Here is a 22,589-nt window from a genome sequence, read left to right on the forward strand (position 1 = left end):
GATCTCCAGTCCTCTGGCCACTAACTAACTAAACTCTAATCCGTATTTGCAAGCTTTCATTGCTTGGTCACATCAAAGCAATCACACCACACCTTCAAAGACATTTGGGATGTTAATGTGATGTGTCGTCGTCCCGTCCCCCTTAACTGACTAGTCTGGGAGTAAGTTGTCTTATTTTGTCCAATTATTATCTTATAGGTTTAATTAAAGCTCAACACTTCAATGCACTATTCTGTGTAGTATTCCAGAGTTGGTGGCTTCCAATGCTTAACTGAAAATCTGACCAGATCTTTTAAACATTCATGTATTTTCACTCCAAAACGTTTGATTGGGAGGGGGGTTGAGGTGGGGCAGTGTTGCCTAAATGGTAAAATGTCTTGATAAAACGTCTACTTCATAAAAGAAGTCAGAAGTTCTTGTTTGTTTGCTTCTGTGAATACAGCTTCCAAATTTCCATAGTCTACAAAAGAAATGTTTCTGCTGCTGGTAGCTGTGTTTTCATTCCTGTGTTGAAGTTGAACAACTATATTGCCCAATTAATGAAGTATTTAGACAGTAAAACTATCAGACCCATACAGCTGCACAAAAGTATTTAATCTTTGGACTGTGGCCTTGCTCTTCTTCACGGCAGGGAGCAGAAATGAGTATCAGTTGCGGCGCAGGGGGGTGGAGTGTTCTTATCCTTCTGTCCTGCGCGTGGGTTTCCCACACAGGCATCCAATCGGCTGTGCTGGACTTGATGGGCCACTGGGCTGATCCAGCAGGATTCTTACGTTCTCAAGAATAATGGGGGGGGGAGTTGACTAAATTGTCGTATCGTGCTGTATCGACAGAGGCATAAAGCCTACAGGCTTTGTGTGCTGCTTTTTCTATGTATCAAAAGCCTCAACCCTAAAATGGTAGGCATTTTCCTTTAAATGAATTGTGGGCGATAATTCTACATTTTTAATTTTGGCCTTAAGCTTTGTATAATACTCAGTCACGAGTTGTTGCTTCTTTTTTTCAGGCCAAGGAGACTACCACTAAGTCACTCTTTCAAGTACTGTACTTCACCATCTCTCCCTTCCTTGGTTGGCGGAGCGGCAGCAAAGTTTCAGCTTCTACCACCTTTTAATCACACCTAAAGCCCCGCCCTTTACCCACTTCCGGAAAGGGCGGGGTGGCGTGGGGGAGGGGAAAAGAAGAGATCAGAGGCGGAGGGGAGGGGGAAGGGAGCTCTGCTTCGTCTTTCCACCCACCCACCCCTCTCGCGTCCGATAGGCTTGTCCTGCTGTCTGTTAAACCCCGTGAGCAATGAGTGCGGGGGCCGTGACGTCAGGCACCACATAGGAAACTCCTCCGCCTTCTTCGCTGGGGCTTGCTCTCGGCGGGGGAGGGGAGGGAGGAAAAGGGGTAAAACAATTTCAAGATGGCGGCGACTGAGGCGCGGATAACAATGGAAAGCGGGTGGCTTGGGTGGCTCCGGGCCTGAGCTGGGGTCGGGGCAGGAGCGAGGGAAAGTCGGCGGCGCGTAGCCAGGCTCCCGGCAGGAAGCGGGGCGGCCCCGGCCTGTAAAGGGTGGCGGCAGCGAAGGAGGAGGAGAAGGACGACGACGACGACTACAGGGGAAGAGAGCCGAGGCTGTGAGGGTTGCCCGGTGTCTCTGGCCGCCAGCCATGGCGGAGTGAAGCGGCCGCCTGGTCTCTCGCGTTGCCTTTCTCGCCCTCGGCTCATGGTCCTGCCCCCCTGCCCCATGGCGGAGTTCGTGGTTCCGCGACACAGCGCGGTGATGGAGCGGCTCCGCCGGCGGATTGAGCTGTGCCGGCGGCATCACAGCGCCTGCGAGTCCCGCTACCAGGCCGTGTCCCCGGAGCGGCTGGAGCTGGAGCGCCAGCAGACCTTCGCCCTTCACCAGCGCTGCTTGCAGGCCAAGGCCAAGCGGGCCGGGAAGCACCGCCAGCCGCCTCTGCCTCCCCCGGCAGCTGCTCCGCCGGCCGCCCCGTCCCAGCCGCCTCCCCCTGCTCCGGCCCCGGGCTCCGTGGGCTCCTCTGCCTCTACCTCCGCTCCTCCCGACAGGCCTGGAGTCAATGGCCTGGACGCCGACACCGCGGGCGGTGAGCAACAGCATCAGCACGGCCGGAGCAGCGCCCTCATCGCGGTAAGGTCCCAGCTGGCGGGCCCCGGGGTTGGTTTGGGCTTTGCCCGGGGGAATCCACACCACCCCTTGAAAAGGACCTGTAGGGCCGTGAACGCTGAGGTCGGTGGTCAGAAACGACCTCAGCTTGGAGTGAACTTTCCTTTAATAAGGCTGGAGAGGTTTGAGGCCTCTCTCAGAGCTCGAGTTCCTCATATTCGGAACAAGATAAGAGGATTGTTTGTTTCCACCTCCCCCCGGGCCGCTCCAGCTGTGCATGAAGGAGAAACTTGATTGTTTGCTCTGCTGATTCTATCTACCCTATTCCCCGCCATATATAAATATATATATAGTCTCGTCCCTTCCAGCTTATTAAGGCAGCGTACATATGTAAGTAGTGATTAAGGAAAAAGCGTGGATCTCTAGAAAAGTATGTAGGAAAAGTAAGAAATGGTAGGCTTCCGGTTATGTTATGAGCAAAATAAAGGGTAAAGCGATTCTTTACTTCCTTTGTTGTTGTTTAGTCGTGTCCGACTCTTCGTGACCCCATGGACCAGAGCACACCAAGCTCCACTGCCTCCCGCAGTTTGGTCAGACTAATGTTGGTAGCTTCGAGAACACTGTCCAACCATCTCGTCCTCTGTCATTCCTTTCTCCTTGTACCTTCAATCTTTCCCAACATCAGGATCTTTTCCAGGGAGTCTTCTCTGCTATATCTTGGCTTTACAGCGAAATGTGGCATGAGAATGATCCAGGCAGGCAGGCAGGAAAGTTGGTGAAATGTTCTTGAAGCTCTGCTGGTGCCCAGTGTAACAAGCCTGTGCAGATAGTCGTTTGGCAGGAAAAATAAGGACTGTATTTCTCCCATTTATATATTGTTTTTTCTTCAAGGATCTTAGAGTGGTTCACATGGGAGACAGTTTTTATTTTCACAGCAATATTGCCTGATAGGTTACTGTATGTGAGCAACTGGTCTAGTCCCTGTCATACTGGCTATGTAACAGAGGGGGAGCTTCAGTATGAAGAGTTTTTAATGGGGGTTTAGGGACCAATTTGGAAACTGGTATGGAATGTCTGCATACACAGAAATTGATAATTTTACTCCATATAGTGGAGCCTGCTTGTTCTGGTTTTCTAAGCATATTGGTCCAATGACTCAATCCACCACAACATGAATATGAGTTTGTGGAAAATGAAGAAGACTGTTTATGCCTTTTCCTACTGTGTGTTTAAAGATGTAAAGATGATACCTGTCTTCCTTGTAAAAGGGTAGGTTTTGCTAGCTTTCCCTGTAGAATCAGGTCAGTGCTTTGGGGCTGAAGCAAGGTGTAGAAAAATCAGTTAGACGGCGTGTTAAGAAAGCCACAAATAAGAAACAGTAAAGCTGTTGTGGGTAGTCCCAAACAGCTGTAGGTGACTATGTTTCATGTTCACATTGAGATGATGCCTTTGAGTTTAGGTTTGCTCACCTTTGATCCAGTGTTAGAAACTTAGATATATAAGCTAGGCGCCAAATGGCTCCTTAAACCAGGGCTACATTTGCCAAAACAGAATGCCTAGTTGCCATTTTGGGGCCAGAAAGCTCGAAAATAATAATTTTCAATATGACTTTGTGGCTCCCGAAATTCATTCTGATTGTGCAGATAAAATATAGTGGATAGAATTGCTAGTGTGTAAATATGGTCAAGATCCAAGGATGCCCAGGCATGCACTCCAGATGATGGAGACATCAGGCACTATCCTGGCACCCGGGCATCTTCACTTGGTCGCAAGTGGCCGATGGCCAGGTTCAAAATGTGCCAGGTGCCTGGCACATTTTGAATGCTACTTTGATCACATCTAAAAAATAAAATGAAGCTGCAACTGTCTATTCAATCTGGCATCAGTGCTTCAAGGTCTGAAGCAAAGGCCTTTCCTAGTCTTAACTTCTGTGATTATTTCACCAGGATTTAAACCTGGGACTTTTAGACAGGCAAATCATTGTGCTGTGGCCTCTCCAAAATAAGTATCAAAATTTTGGACTCCTATTGGAATTGGAAGATATACTTTCTGACTGTAACTTTTGTGTTGAAATAGTGAAGTATAATTCCAGATACACTGGAGAGGTAGAATACTATAAATTTGTCGGGATTTTAGTTCTCCATGTACCCTTACCTGTGCTTTATATTATAGGTCTGTGAAAGGATGGGTAAAGACTCAGAGACATCACATAAGCATATTTTCATTGTCTTAAGTAAGGGTTGAATATTTATGTATTTCTAATGGATTCTTAGAATTTATTAATTAACATGGTAATTTGAGTTGCATTTCAGCAGCCTTGAAGAGAAGGACATGCCTTGGGGAAAGTTGCTTACTTATGTTATTAGTTGTAGATGGTCCCTAAGTCAAAATAAGCAACCATACATCGGATTGTATCCAAAGGGCATATTGTATCCAACATTGCTCCTTTCTTTAGGTGTAATATTTTATCATTTAAATACATAAACCAAATTAATTACAGCAGGAACAATATGGTTGGGTATTATCCAGTGATTCCCCCCCCCCCTAATGTACGATACATTAATTTTCTAGCAAAGCTTGACTGGACTGGACTTGGTTCCTCCTCTAGTTCTTTTAAAATAATCATCTAAGCTGTCTCCCAAGTGCATTTGTACAAATGCATTAATGATAGAGCTGTAGCACTTTTTCATAAGCAAGGCCCATTAAATCCAACATCCTCTCTTCAGTGTCCAAGCCTATGGGAAGCCTGCAGGCAGGATCTGAGTGCAGCAGCGAGCTCCCTACTTGTGAATCCCAGAAGCTGGTATTTATAGATATACTGCCTCTGACACTGAAACATGTTATTTTTTCCTACAAAATTTTAAAAACTGTGTGCCTTCATCCTTTATGGTAGATAAAATGTTACTAATCTATGCTTCAGTTTTATCACCAGTGGCTATTGGCAAGTCTCCAGTGGGTAAGGTTAAGTGGGAAGGAAGAAGTATTCTCTTTATTGGTCACTGAATATTTGGCTAGAAAAATGAAAGTAAAAATTAAAATCTCTCACATTCCTTGTAATATATTGCTATTTATTCTTGATGCAAGAGATTGACATATCTAATCTTGAATTTCTTCTGTGCCTGAGCTCACAGTGATTTTTAAATATTGAAAACAAAGAAAATTAACTATGTTGGTAAAGTTAAAGTGTTAAAGTTAAAGCTGTTTAGGTCAGTATGGTTAATAACCCATCTGAAAGATGCATACAAAATGATACTGATACCCTTAGTAAGCTAGGGAATGAGAAAAGGAACAAACCAGGTAACCATTTCTATGACATTTTAGGTTGTGATCTTTGCATCTAGTAGAGCCGGGAGTTGCCTGACCTATTAGTCATTTGTCTGTTTTAGAATTTGGCTGGACAGAGCTAGGACATAGTCAGAAGGATGGGTCACTTTAATCTTTTTCTGGCAGTGAGGTTGTAAGAAGGCCCTGTGATCTGACAATGTCTTAAATGGTATGTGTCCAGGATAGAAGGTTGTTCAAAACTTTGTAAGTAGAGCTTGGTAGATTCCTTGATACTTTAAACTTTTGTTGCATTTCAAAGTGTACACTTTAAAATACACACTTCAGAAAGGAAAATGGCTAAGAACATAAAACATAACTGTATAACTTTCTGTTTTATACATATTTTGCATTGTATCCAATGCTGTCAGTGCATGAACAGAACAGATTTCCACTCACACAACTGGAGCTCACTTCCCTCTTTCCCCCCTGCAGTCCTCACACACTCTAAAAAACTGCTTTGTAGGTTTGAGAGACTGCCAGAAAACGTTTTGGGGTGTGCAGGTGTGGAGCTGCAGAGGGTAGAAGGTGATTCCTTGTTGCTTTAGTACAGGGGTGTCCGAACTTTTTTCAAAGAGGGCCAGATTTGATGAAGTGAACATGTGTAGTTGTTGAGCTTTTTTTAGGACTGAAGCTGTTGAGCTTTTTTAGGATTTGACCCCCCAATAAATAAACTGCCTCAGGGGGTCCGACTTTGGACATTCCTGCTATAGTAGCAATGTTGGGTTCCACCCTTTATTGTCACAAAAATAAGTGTTAAGCAAAGCAATTGAATCTTCCATAGAGTTAGAAGGGACCCTGAAGATCATCTGATTCCTGTACACTCTACAGGAATATGCCAATATTTCACATACAGCGGTACCTCGACTTATGACGTTAATCCGTTCCAAAGGCGCCCTCGTAGGTCGAAATTTTCGTAACTCGAAAGGCGCTATCTCCGGAGGGGAAAAAATTTGTAGGTCGAGAAAACTGCATTAAAAAACTCGTAGGTCGAGGTATCGCGCCGCCGCTTTCCATTCGTAGGTTGAAAAATTTGGAAGCAGCGGCCATTTTTTTCTCCCGGAAGTGTTTCGGAAGTTGAAAACGACGTATGTCGAGGAGCTCGTAAATTGAGGTCCCACTGTACACCGTGCAGCCCTCACACTGCCTTTCCAAAGCTGGGTAAGCAAGTTGCGAGTCTTTGACAGGGTCCTATAGCCCTCACATCTCCTTCCCAAAGTTCAGTGCTTTGCTTACCCATGAAGACAGCACATCTGCAGCACATCTGAGGGCTGGGGGGGGGTCAGATGTTGCTGAGGGCCACCAAAAAAAAAGGCTTTGAGGGCCATGCATTGGACCACCCTGCTCTAGTATTTTCCCTTAAGCCTTCTGGTTTTGAATTTCCACATCACCTGATTATTTTCAGGTGTTGATATCTATGTACCGGTAACCCTCTTGCCAAAAGGAAAGCAAAAGGGTAAGAAAAGCCTGATTAGACCTCTTAATGACCTTCTAATGACTAACTGTTTTTAACATTGTGTTTTAATTGTTGTAACTCGCCCTGAGATGTTAGGGTGAAGGGCGGATAATAACAACTTTATGCTTGCTTTTGAACAGTTTTACCATACAGTGTGACCATACAGAATGTGACCATATAGTATGGGTTAAACTTCTAATTTTTAGATGATCTACAATCTATATTTTAACAAAAAAAGCACTTATATTGATATAAGTACCATACAATCTGGTTATCCGCCCTTTCATGTTTAGCATCAAGGAACTAATGTGCAAACTATATGCTTGATGGTATTTATCGCCATCAAGGTTTTTCCTTCAAACCAAACAACATTCTTAAGCACTGCTGGAAAAGATGTGGATGGATCTGCTCCTATTTTTGAGCAGTCAAACTCCAAATTGCTTTACCATTAAGTGTGGTAATGAGCACAAGTTGGGGACATTTTATCAATGAATATACCACCACAATTGAATATGATGTCAAACGCTACATCCTGAATTGCCTTTCCACAAATGAAGCAGCTTCTACTGTTCATGAAAGTGACATGAGTCCAGCTACCTCCCATGCTGTTTCAGAGGATCTGCCAGCCTTCTGGAAGAGATTTTACTGGGGCACAGGAAGTGCATAGGAAGAGGAAATTGGCAAATATCACCTTTCCCCACTTCTGGTAGTCAGGTAGTGGCAGCACCCCAGGTGTGGACTTGCACTCATAGGAACTTAGAATCTAAGTCCCTTACTTGTAATTAATGTTCTCCCTTTCACATGTAGGCACTTACCAACAAAATAGTGGTATCCACATGTTTCTGTGGTGTACTCTCATCAGGGGTCTGTCATTTACCTTACTCACTTCTGTAGTTCAGGGAGCCATGGTTTGGTACACATAGGTGTACTTGGGACCCAGAAATTTTGCAGGCAGCACCACTGCCCCAAGCAGTGTATCCATCCTGATATGGAGATTTTGTGATTGATTAGAGACAGAACAGTACTGATAACAGTTACATTGCCTGTAACCCATGTGATAGTTGCCTTCCAGGCATGCCTAAGATCTGCTTTGGCTGCTTGTAGTAATGCAAGGTGTGGAGCTGAAATGACTGCAGACCATTTTGTGGGATTACACCCACAATTGCTTTCAGTGCTTGGATAGAAGTTTCTGCTAACAAGCTGATTAACTTGTTGCACAACAAGTTGAGGTAGGGTGTTGTTTACTAGTCTGTATGCTATTGGCAGTTTAATGCTGTCTTCTCGCAAGTCTCATTTCATCTTACTGTAATAGTGTTTTCTGAGATAGAAAGCACTCAGAGCAACAGTAATGCTGTTCAACTTTAAAAGAGGTGGACTGGCTAGCATTTTGTTTTATAAGTCACAGAAGTTCTGATTTAGAAAAAAAAAGTTTCTACTGCAGCTGTGAATTACCGCATTTTCCGGTCTGTTAGACGACCCCATGTATAAGATGCTCCCTATTTTTGGGGACTCAGATTTAAGAAAATGAGGGGAGATTGCCCAGAGTATAAGACACCCCCTAATTTTTGACATTATTTTTAAGGGGGGAAACCTAGTCTTATACATGGAAAAATACAGTACTTCACTAATAGGTTGAGCTCAGGAGTAGAGGCTCTATCATTAAAGTCCGTTCAAATTTGTTTTTTCCTTCAGATAGGTCATTGTGTGTTTGTGCATTGGGAACAAATTGTTAACATGGTTCTGAATCTGCTTATATTTCAGTGCTTTTAACTGAAATATGTAGAATATAGAAATAAGTATTTTAAAATATTTTATATTTACAATACAGTATTTTAGAAAACTGTTTATCTCTATTGTAGATCAAATAACATTTGATCGGGGAGATAATTCACATTGTGAACCGCCCTGAGACCCCTGGGTATAGGGCGGTATATAAATTCAATAATAATAATAATAATAATAATAATAATAAATAGTACTCTTGTAGGAAATAAAGGAATTGTGAACATTGTTATTAGCAGATGAATACATTTTTATTGCTCTTCAGACAAATTGTCCAGTATTTCCCTTTTTATTCTGTTCAGAAAGCAGAGAACAGAATGTTTTTAAGAAAGACTTATCAGGGTGTTAAATATACACACATTGCTAGAACAACAATTTCATTAATTTTTAATTCAGTGTAATTGTCTGGCATCCCTTAAACTGATCAAAAGGATGTAGTATCTTGGCAGACAGTATTGAATTATTTTTCAGTTGTTTCCTCTCCTTTAAATTTTCATCTTAGAACAGGTTTTTCTTGCCTTGACATACTTTGGTGGGGCTGCTATCTGACTCACTTGCTAAGCTGTTGTAAACTGCTCTTTTGAGAGAGCTGTACATGGTAGTGTACATTTTGCCCATTTTTTGTAGACTGCCAACTACATGAGTCTTAAAGAATGAAATACAAAGTTCATGCATGTGCAAAGTCATAGAACACTATCGTGATGTTCACAGTATTCTGGTTAAACTGAGAATAATTAAGAGTGAAGCACTATTGCATTCTTTGTTTGTCTGTGTTAAGTTTGCAGTGAAATAGTTTTGTAACACTGAAAAACAAATGAGAACCACAACAGTGTGGAGTGCTCCCATTTAGAGTACCAGGCAGCCATTTCTTTCCCCAGAATTCTCCTTTCTGCTGCTGACCCACATCCAGCTTGTAGCATTTTGTAGCCACTGAGGATGCTCAGTCCTTACTGTGTGTTTTTGGAGAGTGTTTTGGCTCCCTTGGTGGGGGGGGGGGGGAATCCCTTCAAGTAAGCTGATAGCACCCTCTTGTGGGTGAATGGTATTGTTTTCGCGTCATACAGATCAGCCCTAGAGAATGAGTTTGTTACTACCGTGTTTCTCCTAAAATAAGACACCGTCTTATATATTTTTTCCCTCAACAAAACACAGTATGGCTTATTTTCAGGGGATGTCTTATTTTAACCGTGTCACATCGGCACGCTGCATAGCCACGCCTCTCCAGGCTGTTTTAATAGGAGGTGGCGCGTCACTACGGCTTATTTTCGGGGAATGGCTTATATTTCGCAAATGCGTAGAAATCCTGCTATGGCTTATTTTATGGCTATGTCTTATTTTAGGAGAAACATGGTAGTAGTATAAGATTTATTTATTATTATACAGTAGCTCATTCTTAAGTGAAATTATTGCAGGTGAGTTTACTCTACTTGTAGCTGTGTAATTTGAAATAGAATTCCTTTCAAGAGTTATAGTGAAGGGGAAACTTGGACAAGTACAGTTTCTTTCATTACTGCAGTACTATGATGTTTAAATCTGGCTTATACAAGCCACAAAGTTAAATGTGGACATGTTTGGCAGTGTGCCAAGAGCATCAAGTTCTTGTTTTTGGCTGTCTGATTGGGATTGCAGTATAATGGGATTGATGAGCACCTGACAGGTGACAAGTTGTGAAGGTCTGAAAAGTTAGTAAAGTGGCACAAAAATCCCAGCTCACAAAAGCAGCCACTAAAACTAGAGTGAATATACAATTGTTTGTGCAAATAAGCTGGAAAATGCGCCATCTGAACTGGCTTGAAAATCAACTGATTCATGGGAGAAGAGATTACTTATTAATATTGTAGTTTGAGGATAGTACCAGAGAACAAATAAGACATTGTGGACTTCAATGGCTAAACAATTTGCTGTTTCCTTTAGTTACATCTAGAGGGCACTACAAAATAAGAAATTGGATCATAGCTCATGAACAGAGCATGGATCGTCAATTGCAATTGCTGTGGGAAGAAAATCTTCACTAGTAAATTTATCATCTTGTGATATAGGAACATAGACCAGTTAGTTTGTAGTCAGATAAGACTAAGGAAATGAAAATATATAGCAAAAGTTGATTTTACAAATTGTGTGGAGTAGGTCAGCAATGTGGTCTGCCTCCGAAAATCTAATAGTAACTGAAAGTAATGCAGGTTTACATGTTCTGATATTCGTTTCACTGAAAATACTGTTGCATGGGTTTGGAAAATTACAAGGTAAGTAATATTTTATTGATGGACAGGAGGATCACCAAAATGCAAATAATCTGATAATTGAAAATACAGGAAGTTCAGTATCTTCTTAGTTCTTATTTATTATGGTTGTATTCTGCCCTTCAACCCCAAAGTTCTCTCCAACTGAAGGTAGTTGACTTTAAATGGGGAAAAATATTGATCCAATGGAGGAATAAAACAATAACCAAAGGAAAAGGGGTAGAGGAAGACTGACATAGCATATAGTTGAAAATTGGATAAGAGTTTAATAATCAGTTAAAGAACACTGCTTGAAACGCTTGCCAAATTCCACTGAATTTCTATGCATTCCCTGTTGCGCCACATAACTAGGCCTCATAGAGAATTTTAGAATGTCCTTAAAGCAATTCTTAAATATAGGTGCACATTGTGTCGTCCAGAACTGTACCGCATCTTGTTTTGCTAATAATTATTGCTTGCATTCCATTAAATAGGTTTTTTTTAAGTACCCACATTAAAGGAATATGTTCCTGAATTAAGAAGTTTGAATGAGAATTCTAGATTTGGAAACAAAGCTAAATTGGTTTTGCTACTTTTTCTAAATAGATTTAATGGTGCAGCATTTCTGTAACCTCAGATGCTCTCAGACTTTTCACTGAGTTCCCAGGTTATACTTCATAATGGTGTTGGAGGCTGAGCCCAGGCAAACAAAGCATTGTTGGGGGGGGGATGTGGGGGAAAGATATCCAAGGTTACCTTAGGTGTTACCTTGAAAGATGCAAGTCTTGTTGCATTTTAGTAACTCCAAAGCAGACGGGTTTTAAAATCACATGGTTTTAAGTAGTTAAAGAAAAGGGGATTTTATTCCCCTGCAATTTTTCAACTGCAGTGAAAACCATGATGCTTGGTATCTAAAAGAATGATTGCTAGACTAAAAAAACCAAAAAGGCACATGGTGTGAGGCATAAAACTAATTTAGAACTGTCTCTCTTTCAGCAGCTCCATGAAACAGTCAAAAGGAAACTTGATAGTTCTGTTTCACCGCAGAATGGCGACCAGCAGAATGGCTATGGGGACATGTTTTCTGTTCCCAAGAAATTGTGTCATGATGATGGTCTTGTTGGATTGAGTGGCTCCTCTAATGGAATCCCTCCTGCATCACCTCTGCACCAGCTTGACAGCAAATCTTCTGGTGGAGACACCTTACAGCTTAATGGAAAACATTCCATGGGTCTAGATGGCATCAACAAAAAGTGTCTGCCAGACTCTAACCTTCAGCTGAATGGAAACAGTGATGCTGACGACCCCTTTGCTATGGTTATTAACAAGGAGCTTAAACAAGAACCAGATGACCTTCCTTGTATGATTACGGGACCAGGAAGTTCAATATCTCAGAATAATTTGATGTCTGATCTTAACCTTAATGAGCAAGAGTGGAAGGAGCTCATTGATGAACTTAACAGATCCGTGCCTGATGAGGATATGAAAGATCTATTTACAGAAGACTTTGAGGAAAAGAAGGATGTTGATGCTTCAAATTCAGCTGCACAAACTCCATTACCACAGGACATCATTATCAAGACTGAATTTTCCCCAGCAGACTTTGAACAAGAGCAGATGGGATCCCCACAAGTCAGATCTACTTCTGCTGGCACAACGTTCATTGGTACCTCTTCTGTTAGTGCTGCTTCTCCATCAGTTAGTAATTCTCAAACTATGATTCAGCCTTCTAGTCAGTCAGTAACTGAAAATTCCAACCAGTCCATGATGCAGCCATCTAGCCAGTCTCAGAATGTTCAGAGGCCTCTTCCTAATTCATTGTTATCTGGTCAAAGTACAGGGGTTGCCAAAGAGATGTCATCTGCTAAACAGCTTCAACAGATAGCTGCTAAGCAGAAGAGAGATCAGCTGTTGCAGAACCAACAGCAAGTCCATCAACCCAACCAGATTCCTAGCTGGCAGCAGTCTGGACCTTCACATAGTCCATTAGCTGTTTCATACACTATGGAAAATCCCACTAGCCCTTCAGTTTACCAACAGGACTTCAATAACCAGAAACTCATGATGTCTAGTATGCCAAACAAGAGTTCTCCGAGGGCTGGAGTTAATTATCATGGTGGAAATATGTTAAGCCATCAACCAAACAGCTTAAACCAGAACTCTGTATCTAGTCAAAACTCTGTGCTAGACTATGGGAATACGAAACCTCTTTCACATTACAAAGAATGCAGTCAAGGAGTTACAGTATCTGGACAGAACAAGTCTCCAATGTTGGCATACATGCAGCAGCGTCAGCAACCTACTCTGCCTCATATGAGCGATGAGCAGAATGGGATGTTTGTCATGAAGAAGTCTGGAAATACTGCTTATAGACCTCTAGGGCCACACAGCCAGGTAAGTGCTTGAAGTAGAAGGTTTGATCATAGTAAATGAGGAGGGTTGAATAAGTAGAGCACAGTAGTTCCATTGTAAGGTGCATATTTTAGAGCTTAATGTAAAATAGTACAATGGACATGACAAATAGCAACAGTCTTAATTGAGAAAGAAACATACTGTTTCTCATATTCTCTGAAAAGATAAATGCCATGATAATATACTATTTCTGTTCCAAGATAGTCACTGCAATAATCTTTATAAAGACGGGGATACAGTTCTTCAAGATCTGATAAAAAGGTTCTAATTAAATTTTAGGAGATCTTTTTTCATTGCTCTGATTATTTTGTTTGAATAGGTGTGACTAGGATTGAAGTTTCTTATGAGATATTACTAGTTACTCTGAAGACTGGAGAAGGGACCCTCATAAGAATATTAGGGGAGCGGGCAGGGGAAGTATGGTTTTGTTTTATGCAGTCTTAAGATGAGGACTAGACCATGCGAAAAATGAACATAAGATTTAGATTCATTTTCAGCTTTGTATTCTTGTTATAAAAAAGCATGCCTAGACACTCCATTGCGGTGGTGCCCATAACCTAGATTTAAGATGCCATTTACCGGTAGCTCTTAGCTTTTATATCTCAGTTTCTAACACTACATATAGGGCTTTATTAGTCTTCATTTCCTTGAAATCATCCAAGGGTAAGGATTGAACCTCACATACTGTATTTATGGGAACCTAGAGCCAGAAAAATCAGGCCTTAATGAAGATGGATAACTGTTTTGACCATTGAGGATATACATTCCATCTCTGGTGTAAATTGTCTAAAAACCCAACCAGAAATTTAAAGAATGCTTCCACCTCCTTAATGAATAATACCACTGTTATTACAGTGTAATGTAAGTTACAGTGGTGCCCCGCTAGACGAAAATAATTCGTTCTGCGAAAATTTTCGTCTAGCGGGTTTTTCATCTTGCGGAGCGGCAATGACAGCCGCGCTCCGCAAAACGAAAAAAAAAGATGGAAATTTTTCGTCTTGCGAGGCAGCCCCATAGACTTTTTCGTCTAGCGGGGCAGCCTTCCGCTAGAGTCGAATGCCTTCGTCTAGCGAGGCATTCGTCTAGCGGGGCACCACTGTATATTACAAAAGTGGCTACTTCAGGGGTACCAGATCACATATAGTGGGTACTGTTAAGCTGCATCAGAATGTTGGGGTTTTCCCTCAGTGAGAGTGCAACCCATAGAGGAAATCCATTTCTTTTCCTTATTATTGGAAAGTATGTGTGCTGTGTTTCTATTCAGTGCTGTATTTAATGAATCCTCTTGGTTTTAAAAGCCCTTTGGGCTTCTTCTCACAATGAGGTTCTTTGAATCCTGTCACTGGATGGCTGCTGCCCCATGCGGCCATTTCATGGATCTTGGCTTACCACTCACTAGACATTAACAGACTCAGACTTCATTGTGTGGTTTTGTTTCAGTATCACTGTTAGTATGCATGATTGCTGCATCTTCAGAAGTGGCTTTTAATTTAATGAAGATTTTTATTAGACAGGCTTACTTTCATTTATCATCTTTGCTACATTGTAATAGTTGCTGAAAGCAGTACTCACTTTTAAAGCCTTTTTGAAAAGGTGATCTTTGTGCTGCCCTCTGCTGCTGCAGTCCTCCTCCAGCAGTTGGACTTGAAAAAGCATAATTGCTAGGAGAGGAAAGAATGGGAGTGTGTGTGTGTGTGTGTGTGTGCGCGCGCGCATGCGTTCGTGTGCGCACACACGTGCTGTGTGAGATATGTGTTGTATGTGTATATGTATCTAAGTCTGTGGTGTGTGTTTGTGCAGTGAAAGCCACACCTATTTTTCTTTGGTAAGTGGCCCCCACAGGTGGTGAAAAGGGACTGTGACCTGTACTTCCCCACCCACTTTATAATGTATGGAAATATGTCTCTCTGTTTCTCCAGTCTGGTTTGTGCTTTTGCACAAAGGTGGCATCATAATAAGAGAGTGGATTTCAATCAAAATTAAAGTAAAATTCAGTCAAAACTAAAATTACGTTGAGCATCACTTCTCGGCAGATAGCTATGAATATATGACAAGTCCTCCATCAGAAGCAGAATCATAGATTTAATCCTGTGTTCCCAAACTGAATTCTAGGCCTCCCATCCAATTTATGTGTTTGCTTCTATAGGATCAAAACCCTTCTGCTGGTGTTCCTCGCATTCCTGTTTCTGTTCCCGGCTCTGGTGTGAATGCACAGTCCCCCAATGTTTCCATGGCAGGTAACCATGGCAATCCAGCCTATCTCAACAGCCAGCAGCAAGCAGCTGTAATGAAGCAGCACCAAATGCTACTGGATCAGCAGAAACAGAGGGAACAGCAACAAAAACAACTGTTAATGGAACAACAGAAACAGTTTATAATGGGGCAGAGGCAACTAATTGCTGAACAGGTAGGGGACATCAGAATAAGTGTAACTTTCCCTTTTTGTATTCATCTTATTATTTTGATGGACTTGAACTCCTTCCTGTTACCCTATTATATTAAATAAGGTTTTGCTGAAGCCAAGGTGCATGTTATGCTTATTGTATAAGAGCAGCTCAGTTCTGCCTGTTGATAATACTGAAGACTCTTCCTGCTCCACAAACAAACAAAAATGGAGGGGATTACAGTCATGTATTACAGAGAAAGAGTCACATACCACCTTCCTCCTCACTGATATCTTTCATTAGCTCCTGACAAAGCACAGAGGTAAATATGAATTTTTGTGCAACCAAAATGGTAACCTCTCTCCCGCACACACAGCAGACTTGAATGGATCTCCAAGGTTTGCAAAAATAAAAAAATCATTAGAAAAAAGGATTGTAATAACACCTCAAACTGGTTTACAAAAGAATAAAACAATAAATATTAGTAAGATCAGTTAAAAACAAGTATCTCAAACATGAAAAAATAATTAAAATCAGTAAGCTAAAATGAAATTAAAACACTCAGCAGCTTCTACATGTCTGGATAAGCTTGCCTAAACAAAAAAGTATTTAGTAGCTCTACAAAGCACTTGGCAAGACCCGCCTATCAGCTGATTGTCAGGGCCTGATAAGCCTCTTGCAAAGTGCTTTGCAAAACCCATTGATGAGCAGATTGTCACATCTTGTGAAATGTTTTGAAAGGCACTTGGTTGCAGTTTGATTTCAGACCTTAAGGACAAAAAATGTTCTCCTGATGACATTGTGACACCAGATAATGTGCTGGAGGGTTCCTGTGAGAGATGAGGGAGATCTGGCCAGATCCTGTTCTTTAGCCCCCACAGTGCAGTGTAAAAATGGTTCTGGTATACTGTACTACCATATTTATTTAAAGTGAAGGTACAGCAATGTATTGCTGGAATCCCAAAGGAATTTTTTCACTGTACTTGAACATGATGAACGAACCTCAGGATTAAAATGTCACACTATTCCCCTTGAATAAATTTATTTGAGGAGGCATTGCAATGTGGATGTTGAGTCCCTCAAAATACCTCTTTTCCTTGACTTTGGAGCATGTTTGCTAGAGAGGAACTACAGCACAAAAATCTGTGAACTCTAGTGGAAGGCAAAATCTGTTATTCTACATTCCCTTCTGTTTTAGATAAAAAGGCTTAACTGTTCTCAAATTCTTCTAGGCAGTTTGCCTAGTTGGAATGTCAGTTTAATATTGAGTGAAGCTCATTGTTTTATAGATATGACTCCCTTTCTAGCACCTTCTGTGATATATTCTGCTGTGTTTTATTTTAGTGTATACAGCAGCCTTGATTTTCTTACATACTAGGCAGTAGCATTTTTTCTTCAATTGTTTTTATGATGTTATTAACGTGAATGTAGACTGCTTGAGACAGCGATCAACCTATATGCACCATTGCTGTGTACATTAAGGCATTGTTTATGGCAAAGTTTAGGCTGTGTGTTCTTATAGCTTTGCATCTGCCCTGTTTTAGGAAAAGCAAAGGCATCATCAGGAACAACAGCAACAGCTCCAGAGGCATCTAACACGACCACCCCCTCAATACCAAGACCAGACACAGAATCCATATCAACAACAGTTCACAGGTAAATAGGACTGTGGGATTGATTTGTGAAAGACTAGCTGGAAAGCAGGAGAGGTGTATGCAGAAGCAAAGTGTCTTCAGCTTCTATGGATTTGGTCATTAGTTAACTTTAAAATGTTATTTTACTGCCATAATTCATAATCTTATGCTCTGGATTTAAGTGCTTGGCCTTTAAAAAAACAAAAAAAAACCCCAAACTATTGCATCCATACAAGTTACAGAGGAATCACTTCTACTGTGAAGTGTGCAAATGATGGATTTTATTTTTTCTCAGTACTGGTAGCACTGCTAAAGAGAAACGTAAGCTGATAATCTTCCTTACTTGCTATCTTATCAATTAAATCAAGTATGTTAATTTTGGGAGGGCTCAGTACTAGGATAGTGGCAGAGGAGACAAACTGGATTGGCATATTTTTGCATGTGGTGATGGTAATTTTCATGTTAGTGCGTATTCACTGTGAATTTCCAACACAGATTGGCTAGCTTTTCAATATGTGCAAGTGACAGCTGTGAATGAGGACAGAGGTTTCCACATCAGTGGTTCATTTGAATTCACCCCCTGTATTGCAGAACTCATGCATTATTGTTTTCTTTTTCCTTGCCCTTGTTTGGCAGTTAGCATAGTGCTCCTGTTCTGCCCTACAGCCTCTTCCTCGCTATAGACTTTATAGCAGCACTAATGAAGTAGACACATATATAATGGTACAGGTTGTCCTAGTCTCAGAGCTTCTTCATTCTCTGATACAGCCAAAGTTGTGCTCCCAGTGTTCTAGTAATTTTGCCTAATTACTGTTATTACAGCAGCTGAGAAAATAGCTGCTGTTGTGATTTTATCCATGTATCATCCAGTTTACAATAACACTGTCTTGTTTGGGCACATGCACGGTCAGGAGTGGCTTGGCTTATGTGTGAAGGAATGTGACTGTGTCAATCAACCCTATGTTTGCATTAAATTTAAGCAGCCAGCTCAGATGGTGGCAGGAAAGTCACCTTCTGCTGGCACTTCTCAAGGTTCAAGACAATGAGCCCTAAATACAGCTACAAAATGCTGCCTGCTGCAGTATATGTGTAATGCTGCACCTAAATTGAGGATATGTTCTGCTTAGTTTTTATAAATGTTGAAACTCTCATTTTGTGTTATAGGCTCATCTCCAGCGATGGCAGGGGTAAATAATTTAGGCCAGTCTAACTCCAGTAGTCCACGCATGTTTTCTCAAACTCAGAATATGATCCAGATTGGCACAGGACACAGTTCTGTCTCCTCAAGCAGTAATCAGCAAGATCGAGGAGTAACTCAGTATCCTGGTTTGCAGAGCATTCAGCGAGGCACCTTGTACAACATGGCATCTGGTATGACACAGATGGTTCCACAGCATGCAAATCCAAGTGCCAATGGACAGCCACAAATGCAAAGACAACCCAGTTTGGCACAGGGCACTGCTCTTCCTGCTGGATATGGACAGAGCACCCTAGGAACTGCCAGCATTTCTCAGCAGCACAGTAAAGGAGCACTGAATCCCAACTTATCCAAGCCGCAAATGGCAAGGATGCCAACATCTATTGGGGTCCAAAATCAATCATGGCAGCACCAAGGTATGTCGAATATGAACAACCAGGCACAAGGGAACAGTGGTTTAGGGACATTTACTGCCAACTCCACTTTCCATATGCAGCAGACTCACTTAAAGTTGACCAATCAACAGTTTGCGCAAGGAATGCCTCAGGTAAGCCTCAACACCAGCAGGCCGATGACCTCCATGAACTCTGCTGTCTCTGGACAGATGTTGTCATCTATAAGTGCTCAGCAGAGGACAAACCCTCCTACCCAGCAGGCAGTCCCATCACAGCAGGTCTTGCCAGGCATGAATCAAGCTGTCCCAGATATGAATTCTTTCAGCCAGAATCAAAATCAGCAATTGCCTAACAGAGCCAATCTGCATTGTAGTCAAGGTTATCCAGTGAGGACATCCAGTCAGGAACTGCCCTTTGCCTACAGCAACCCATCTGGTGGTAATGGACTGCCGAACTTAACTGGGGATACAGATCTTATAGACACTTTGTTGAAAAACAGGACTTCAGAAGAATGGATGAATGACTTGGATGAGTTGTTAGGGAATCATTAAAAAGAGGTTTGGGGATCCCCCCCGAATCTTTTATTTTTAATTACAACTATCTTTGGACCAAATACCTGTGGAATTGAGAAAATTCACAGGCACTAGTGGGAATATATTGGAGCTGCTCCCTTCTGAGTCTAACAGCATGAGAAGTATGCCCCAATTTGATAGCATATAACATTCTCATTTTTGTAGTGGGTCTGGAACACTGCTCATGGAAACAGTCCTGGTCAGTTTGGTGTGCATCCCAGCCAGCCCTTCAGAAGTTTCAATTTTAACAGTGTTTTTCTGTTGAAGGTTTAAATGCGAACCATGCTGTGGTGATGCAGAAAGTAAACCAGCAAGGAAGACTCAAAATACTCAGTGTTAAGGCAATCGTTTCTACAACTAGTGCTTGACAGGTTTCTTGATTCTAACTTGACCTGCAAACTAGTGAAAGTTAACACTCTGCCACCTTTTTCTGAGGAAAGATTGTGCAACACTTTCTTTGCAAAATCTACTTTAGTTTGAGAAGTCGTTCTTCTAGTCCCTAGTGATACTTGGCAAGCAAGATATGAGAGTTCACAATAATAATAGCTGATGGGTTTCTGTGCTGAAGATCATTGAGTGTTAAAACTTGTCGAGCAGTAGGTTGCTAGAGCCCTAAGCTGGGAACCTCATTCTAAAATAGCTTATGGCTTACTAAGCTAAGCAATTTGCACTCTGCTGTGGGGGAAGACTGAGCTCTTGGTTTTTTGATGATATTTTTTTAAATCGGAGAATCAGCTTAAAATCAAGTGTGCACTTTTTCTATCTCCTTTTTAGCATCCATTAAATGAGAACGTTGGGTTGATCACAGCTTATTTCTTCTCTTGGATTCAGAGGGCATTTATAATTAGCAATCTTTTGTTGCCACACATATGCTGTACCAATAAGAACAGGATCTGTTACTTTTGGTCAAGCAAGCGAAGGAAGTTTTGTGCCTTGGAAACTGTTACTGACCTGAAAAACTTTGCAATAATGGCACAGAGAGCCCGGGGAAGCGAAATACTTTATTAAAGGTTCTTCCATTGTGAGAGCCCCCATATTTTGGGGATTTTTTTTTTAGTGATTTAATCTCTTTAGAAATATGTAGACTAATCTCCAGTGAAGCAGATGCTGCTATTTCATCACGGTTCTTGGAGACCCCTTCATACATATGTAGGGATAGTCCCATGCAGGGCAAGAAAAAGAGAGAATTGTTCTTAACAGGTTACCAAAAATTCTTCTGCTTGCCAACAAACCACCTTTTGCCTTAACCTTTCGTTTATAAAGGTAATAAATTTGAAAGTTGTTTTAGATGCACAGATACCTCTGTTCCCTACTCTGGGTCTGGTTTTGTTCTTTAATGAACAGGACTGTTTACCTCCTTAATTCATCACACCTGTCACTGAGAATCAAAGAATTTTCTTCAGGCCTATTCAGGAGCATCTCTACATAAGAAAAGTGTGAAGATTTGATTTTGGGATATTTTAGACAGGGAAATGGATAAGGGATACAACAGTTGAACCATAGGAAGGAAATATTTTACTGTATCTGCAGTGTTTTCTCAGATGTGCACTTTGGAAAAAAAATCCGCTTTAACACTACTTTTATTTAATCTTTTCCCAAATTACACATGGATATTAGTTCTGTTTTATATGCTTGCCACCCATGAGCAAGTTATGTATGCCATGCTAAACAGATTTTTGTATTGTATCTTGATGGACTGTTGATGGGGGTTAAATCGTGGAAGCTGCATGTTGATGAATGGTTTCACTGCTGAATGTCCAAACTGAAGCAAATCACATTGTTTGTATATTTTTAAAATGCCATTTTCTAAGAGGCGGCTCATTTTAATGAATGAAACATTGGTATGACTGATACTATAAGTAAATTAGATTAGAGTTAAATTTACTAATATTTTCCACAAGTCAGCGATTGAGTGAAATTGTTTGTGAGCTCGGTGTATTTAAAAAATTGGTCCAAAATGTCACCAGAAAATCTTTTAATCTCTGTTTATTTTTTTGGCCAGGGAACACATGCAGGGGCAGGGAGAGGGGTTAGATATGGAAATAATTGAACTTGGCTTATAAGCAGTTCGGAAATTTTGCACCAGCGTGCCTTCCTTTTCTTATTGGAGGTGTTTGGAGCCTCATAGTTTTTTAATTGTCTGGGTTCTGCTGATTTTTTCTCTCTCCCTCAGGCACACTGAAAAATAGTAGGTTTAAGGAATTAAATAATACTAAATTCTAGTTGGATTTCCTAAATATAATTTAGGTCAAAAGAAAATGAAACCCCTTGTGTTTCTAATGCTGCAATCAGATTTTGATGTCCAGTAAAATGCTAATGTCTTTTTCAGCTGTGGATATACGTTCTTTAACTTTGTTCAGATACAGTTTTAAACAGAATGGCCTAGAATATTTTTGCCAGTCATAATTGATTATGGAGGCTGGGTGGGGAAGGGCTAAGTGCTGCCCTTCAGCCACTTGTAGCAGTTCATAAATGAATTTGCACTTGAGCTTTCCATTTGCTGCAGCTTTAGAGCAATAAGATGTGGCTCCCCTGAGCTTTACCTGGCCTGCTGCCTCAGCTTTATTTATATACTGTGGTCATGGACAGGTGAAAAGGTGTTCAACATCCACTGCCTTCCAAACCCCCTACAACTGAATCGAAAAGGGTGCTCAGTTTTCTATACTACACATTTTTTGTGTGTAAATAAATGTTTACAGTTTTATATTAAAGATTGAATAAGAGTTAGATCTGAGTGTATATTTTTTACTTTTTATAGATTTTAAAACTATAATTCTTTAAATATATATATATATAATATGTGTGTGTGCGCGTGCGTGTGTGTGTGTCGGGGGTGGTTATGATAAATTTTACACTTGTTTAAATGAACAGTTCAAATTTGATGCTAGCCTTTTTTGTCATTGAAATGTATAAAGAGCCCATTAATCCATTTATTTTCTTTAACTACAATTACTGTGGCACACCAAAAAGAAATATTTCACTTCTGTTACGTCATTATAAAAAATAAATATTTTGCTAGTGTATTAAACAAATAGTTGTGTTTTCTGAAGCATCACCTGAACTACATATAGCTTAGCTTTGCTGTGGAGACTGATTTTTAAAA

At 41.1% G+C, this 22,589-nt stretch overlaps 1 protein-coding gene across 2 annotated transcripts; it reads left to right on the forward strand.

Annotated features, from left to right (window-relative positions):
• Positions 1–1,358: 1,358 nt before the first annotated feature.
• MAML1 (mastermind like transcriptional coactivator 1) lies at positions 1,359–22,514 on the forward strand. Of its 2 annotated transcripts, none has more exons than XM_033140262.1 (5): positions 1,359–2,137; positions 11,888–13,285; positions 15,450–15,710; positions 17,232–17,343; positions 18,486–22,514. In XM_033140262.1, the coding sequence occupies exons 1-5, from the start codon at positions 1,712–1,714 to the stop codon at positions 19,463–19,465; spliced, it is 3,177 nt and encodes a 1,058-aa protein (XP_032996153.1). In that variant the 5' UTR covers positions 1,359–1,711; the 3' UTR covers positions 19,466–22,514. The 2 variants fall into 2 exon arrangements, with proteins under 2 accessions (XP_032996153.1, XP_032996154.1); XM_033140263.1 differs by having other exon boundaries at positions 11,891–13,285; positions 18,486–19,465.
• Positions 22,515–22,589: the final 75 nt, after the last annotated feature.

The sequence above is a fragment of the Lacerta agilis genome, chromosome 2, assembly GCF_009819535.1.
Source record: "Lacerta agilis isolate rLacAgi1 chromosome 2, rLacAgi1.pri, whole genome shotgun sequence".
Lineage (NCBI taxonomy): Eukaryota > Metazoa > Chordata > Lepidosauria > Squamata > Lacertidae > Lacerta > Lacerta agilis.

Excerpts from the sequence above, each read along its gene's own strand:
- MAML1 (XM_033140262.1), top strand. The coding sequence starts at position 1,712 with ATGGTCCTGCCCCCCTGCCCCATGGCGGAGTTCGTGGTTCCGCGACAC. Across the intron at positions 15,711-17,231 it reads GGCAACTAATTGCTGAACAG|GAAAAGCAAAGGCATCATCA; the intron begins GTAGGGGACATC and ends GCCCTGTTTTAG. Across the intron at positions 17,344-18,485 it reads ATATCAACAACAGTTCACAG|GCTCATCTCCAGCGATGGCA; the intron begins GTAAATAGGACT and ends TTTGTGTTATAG.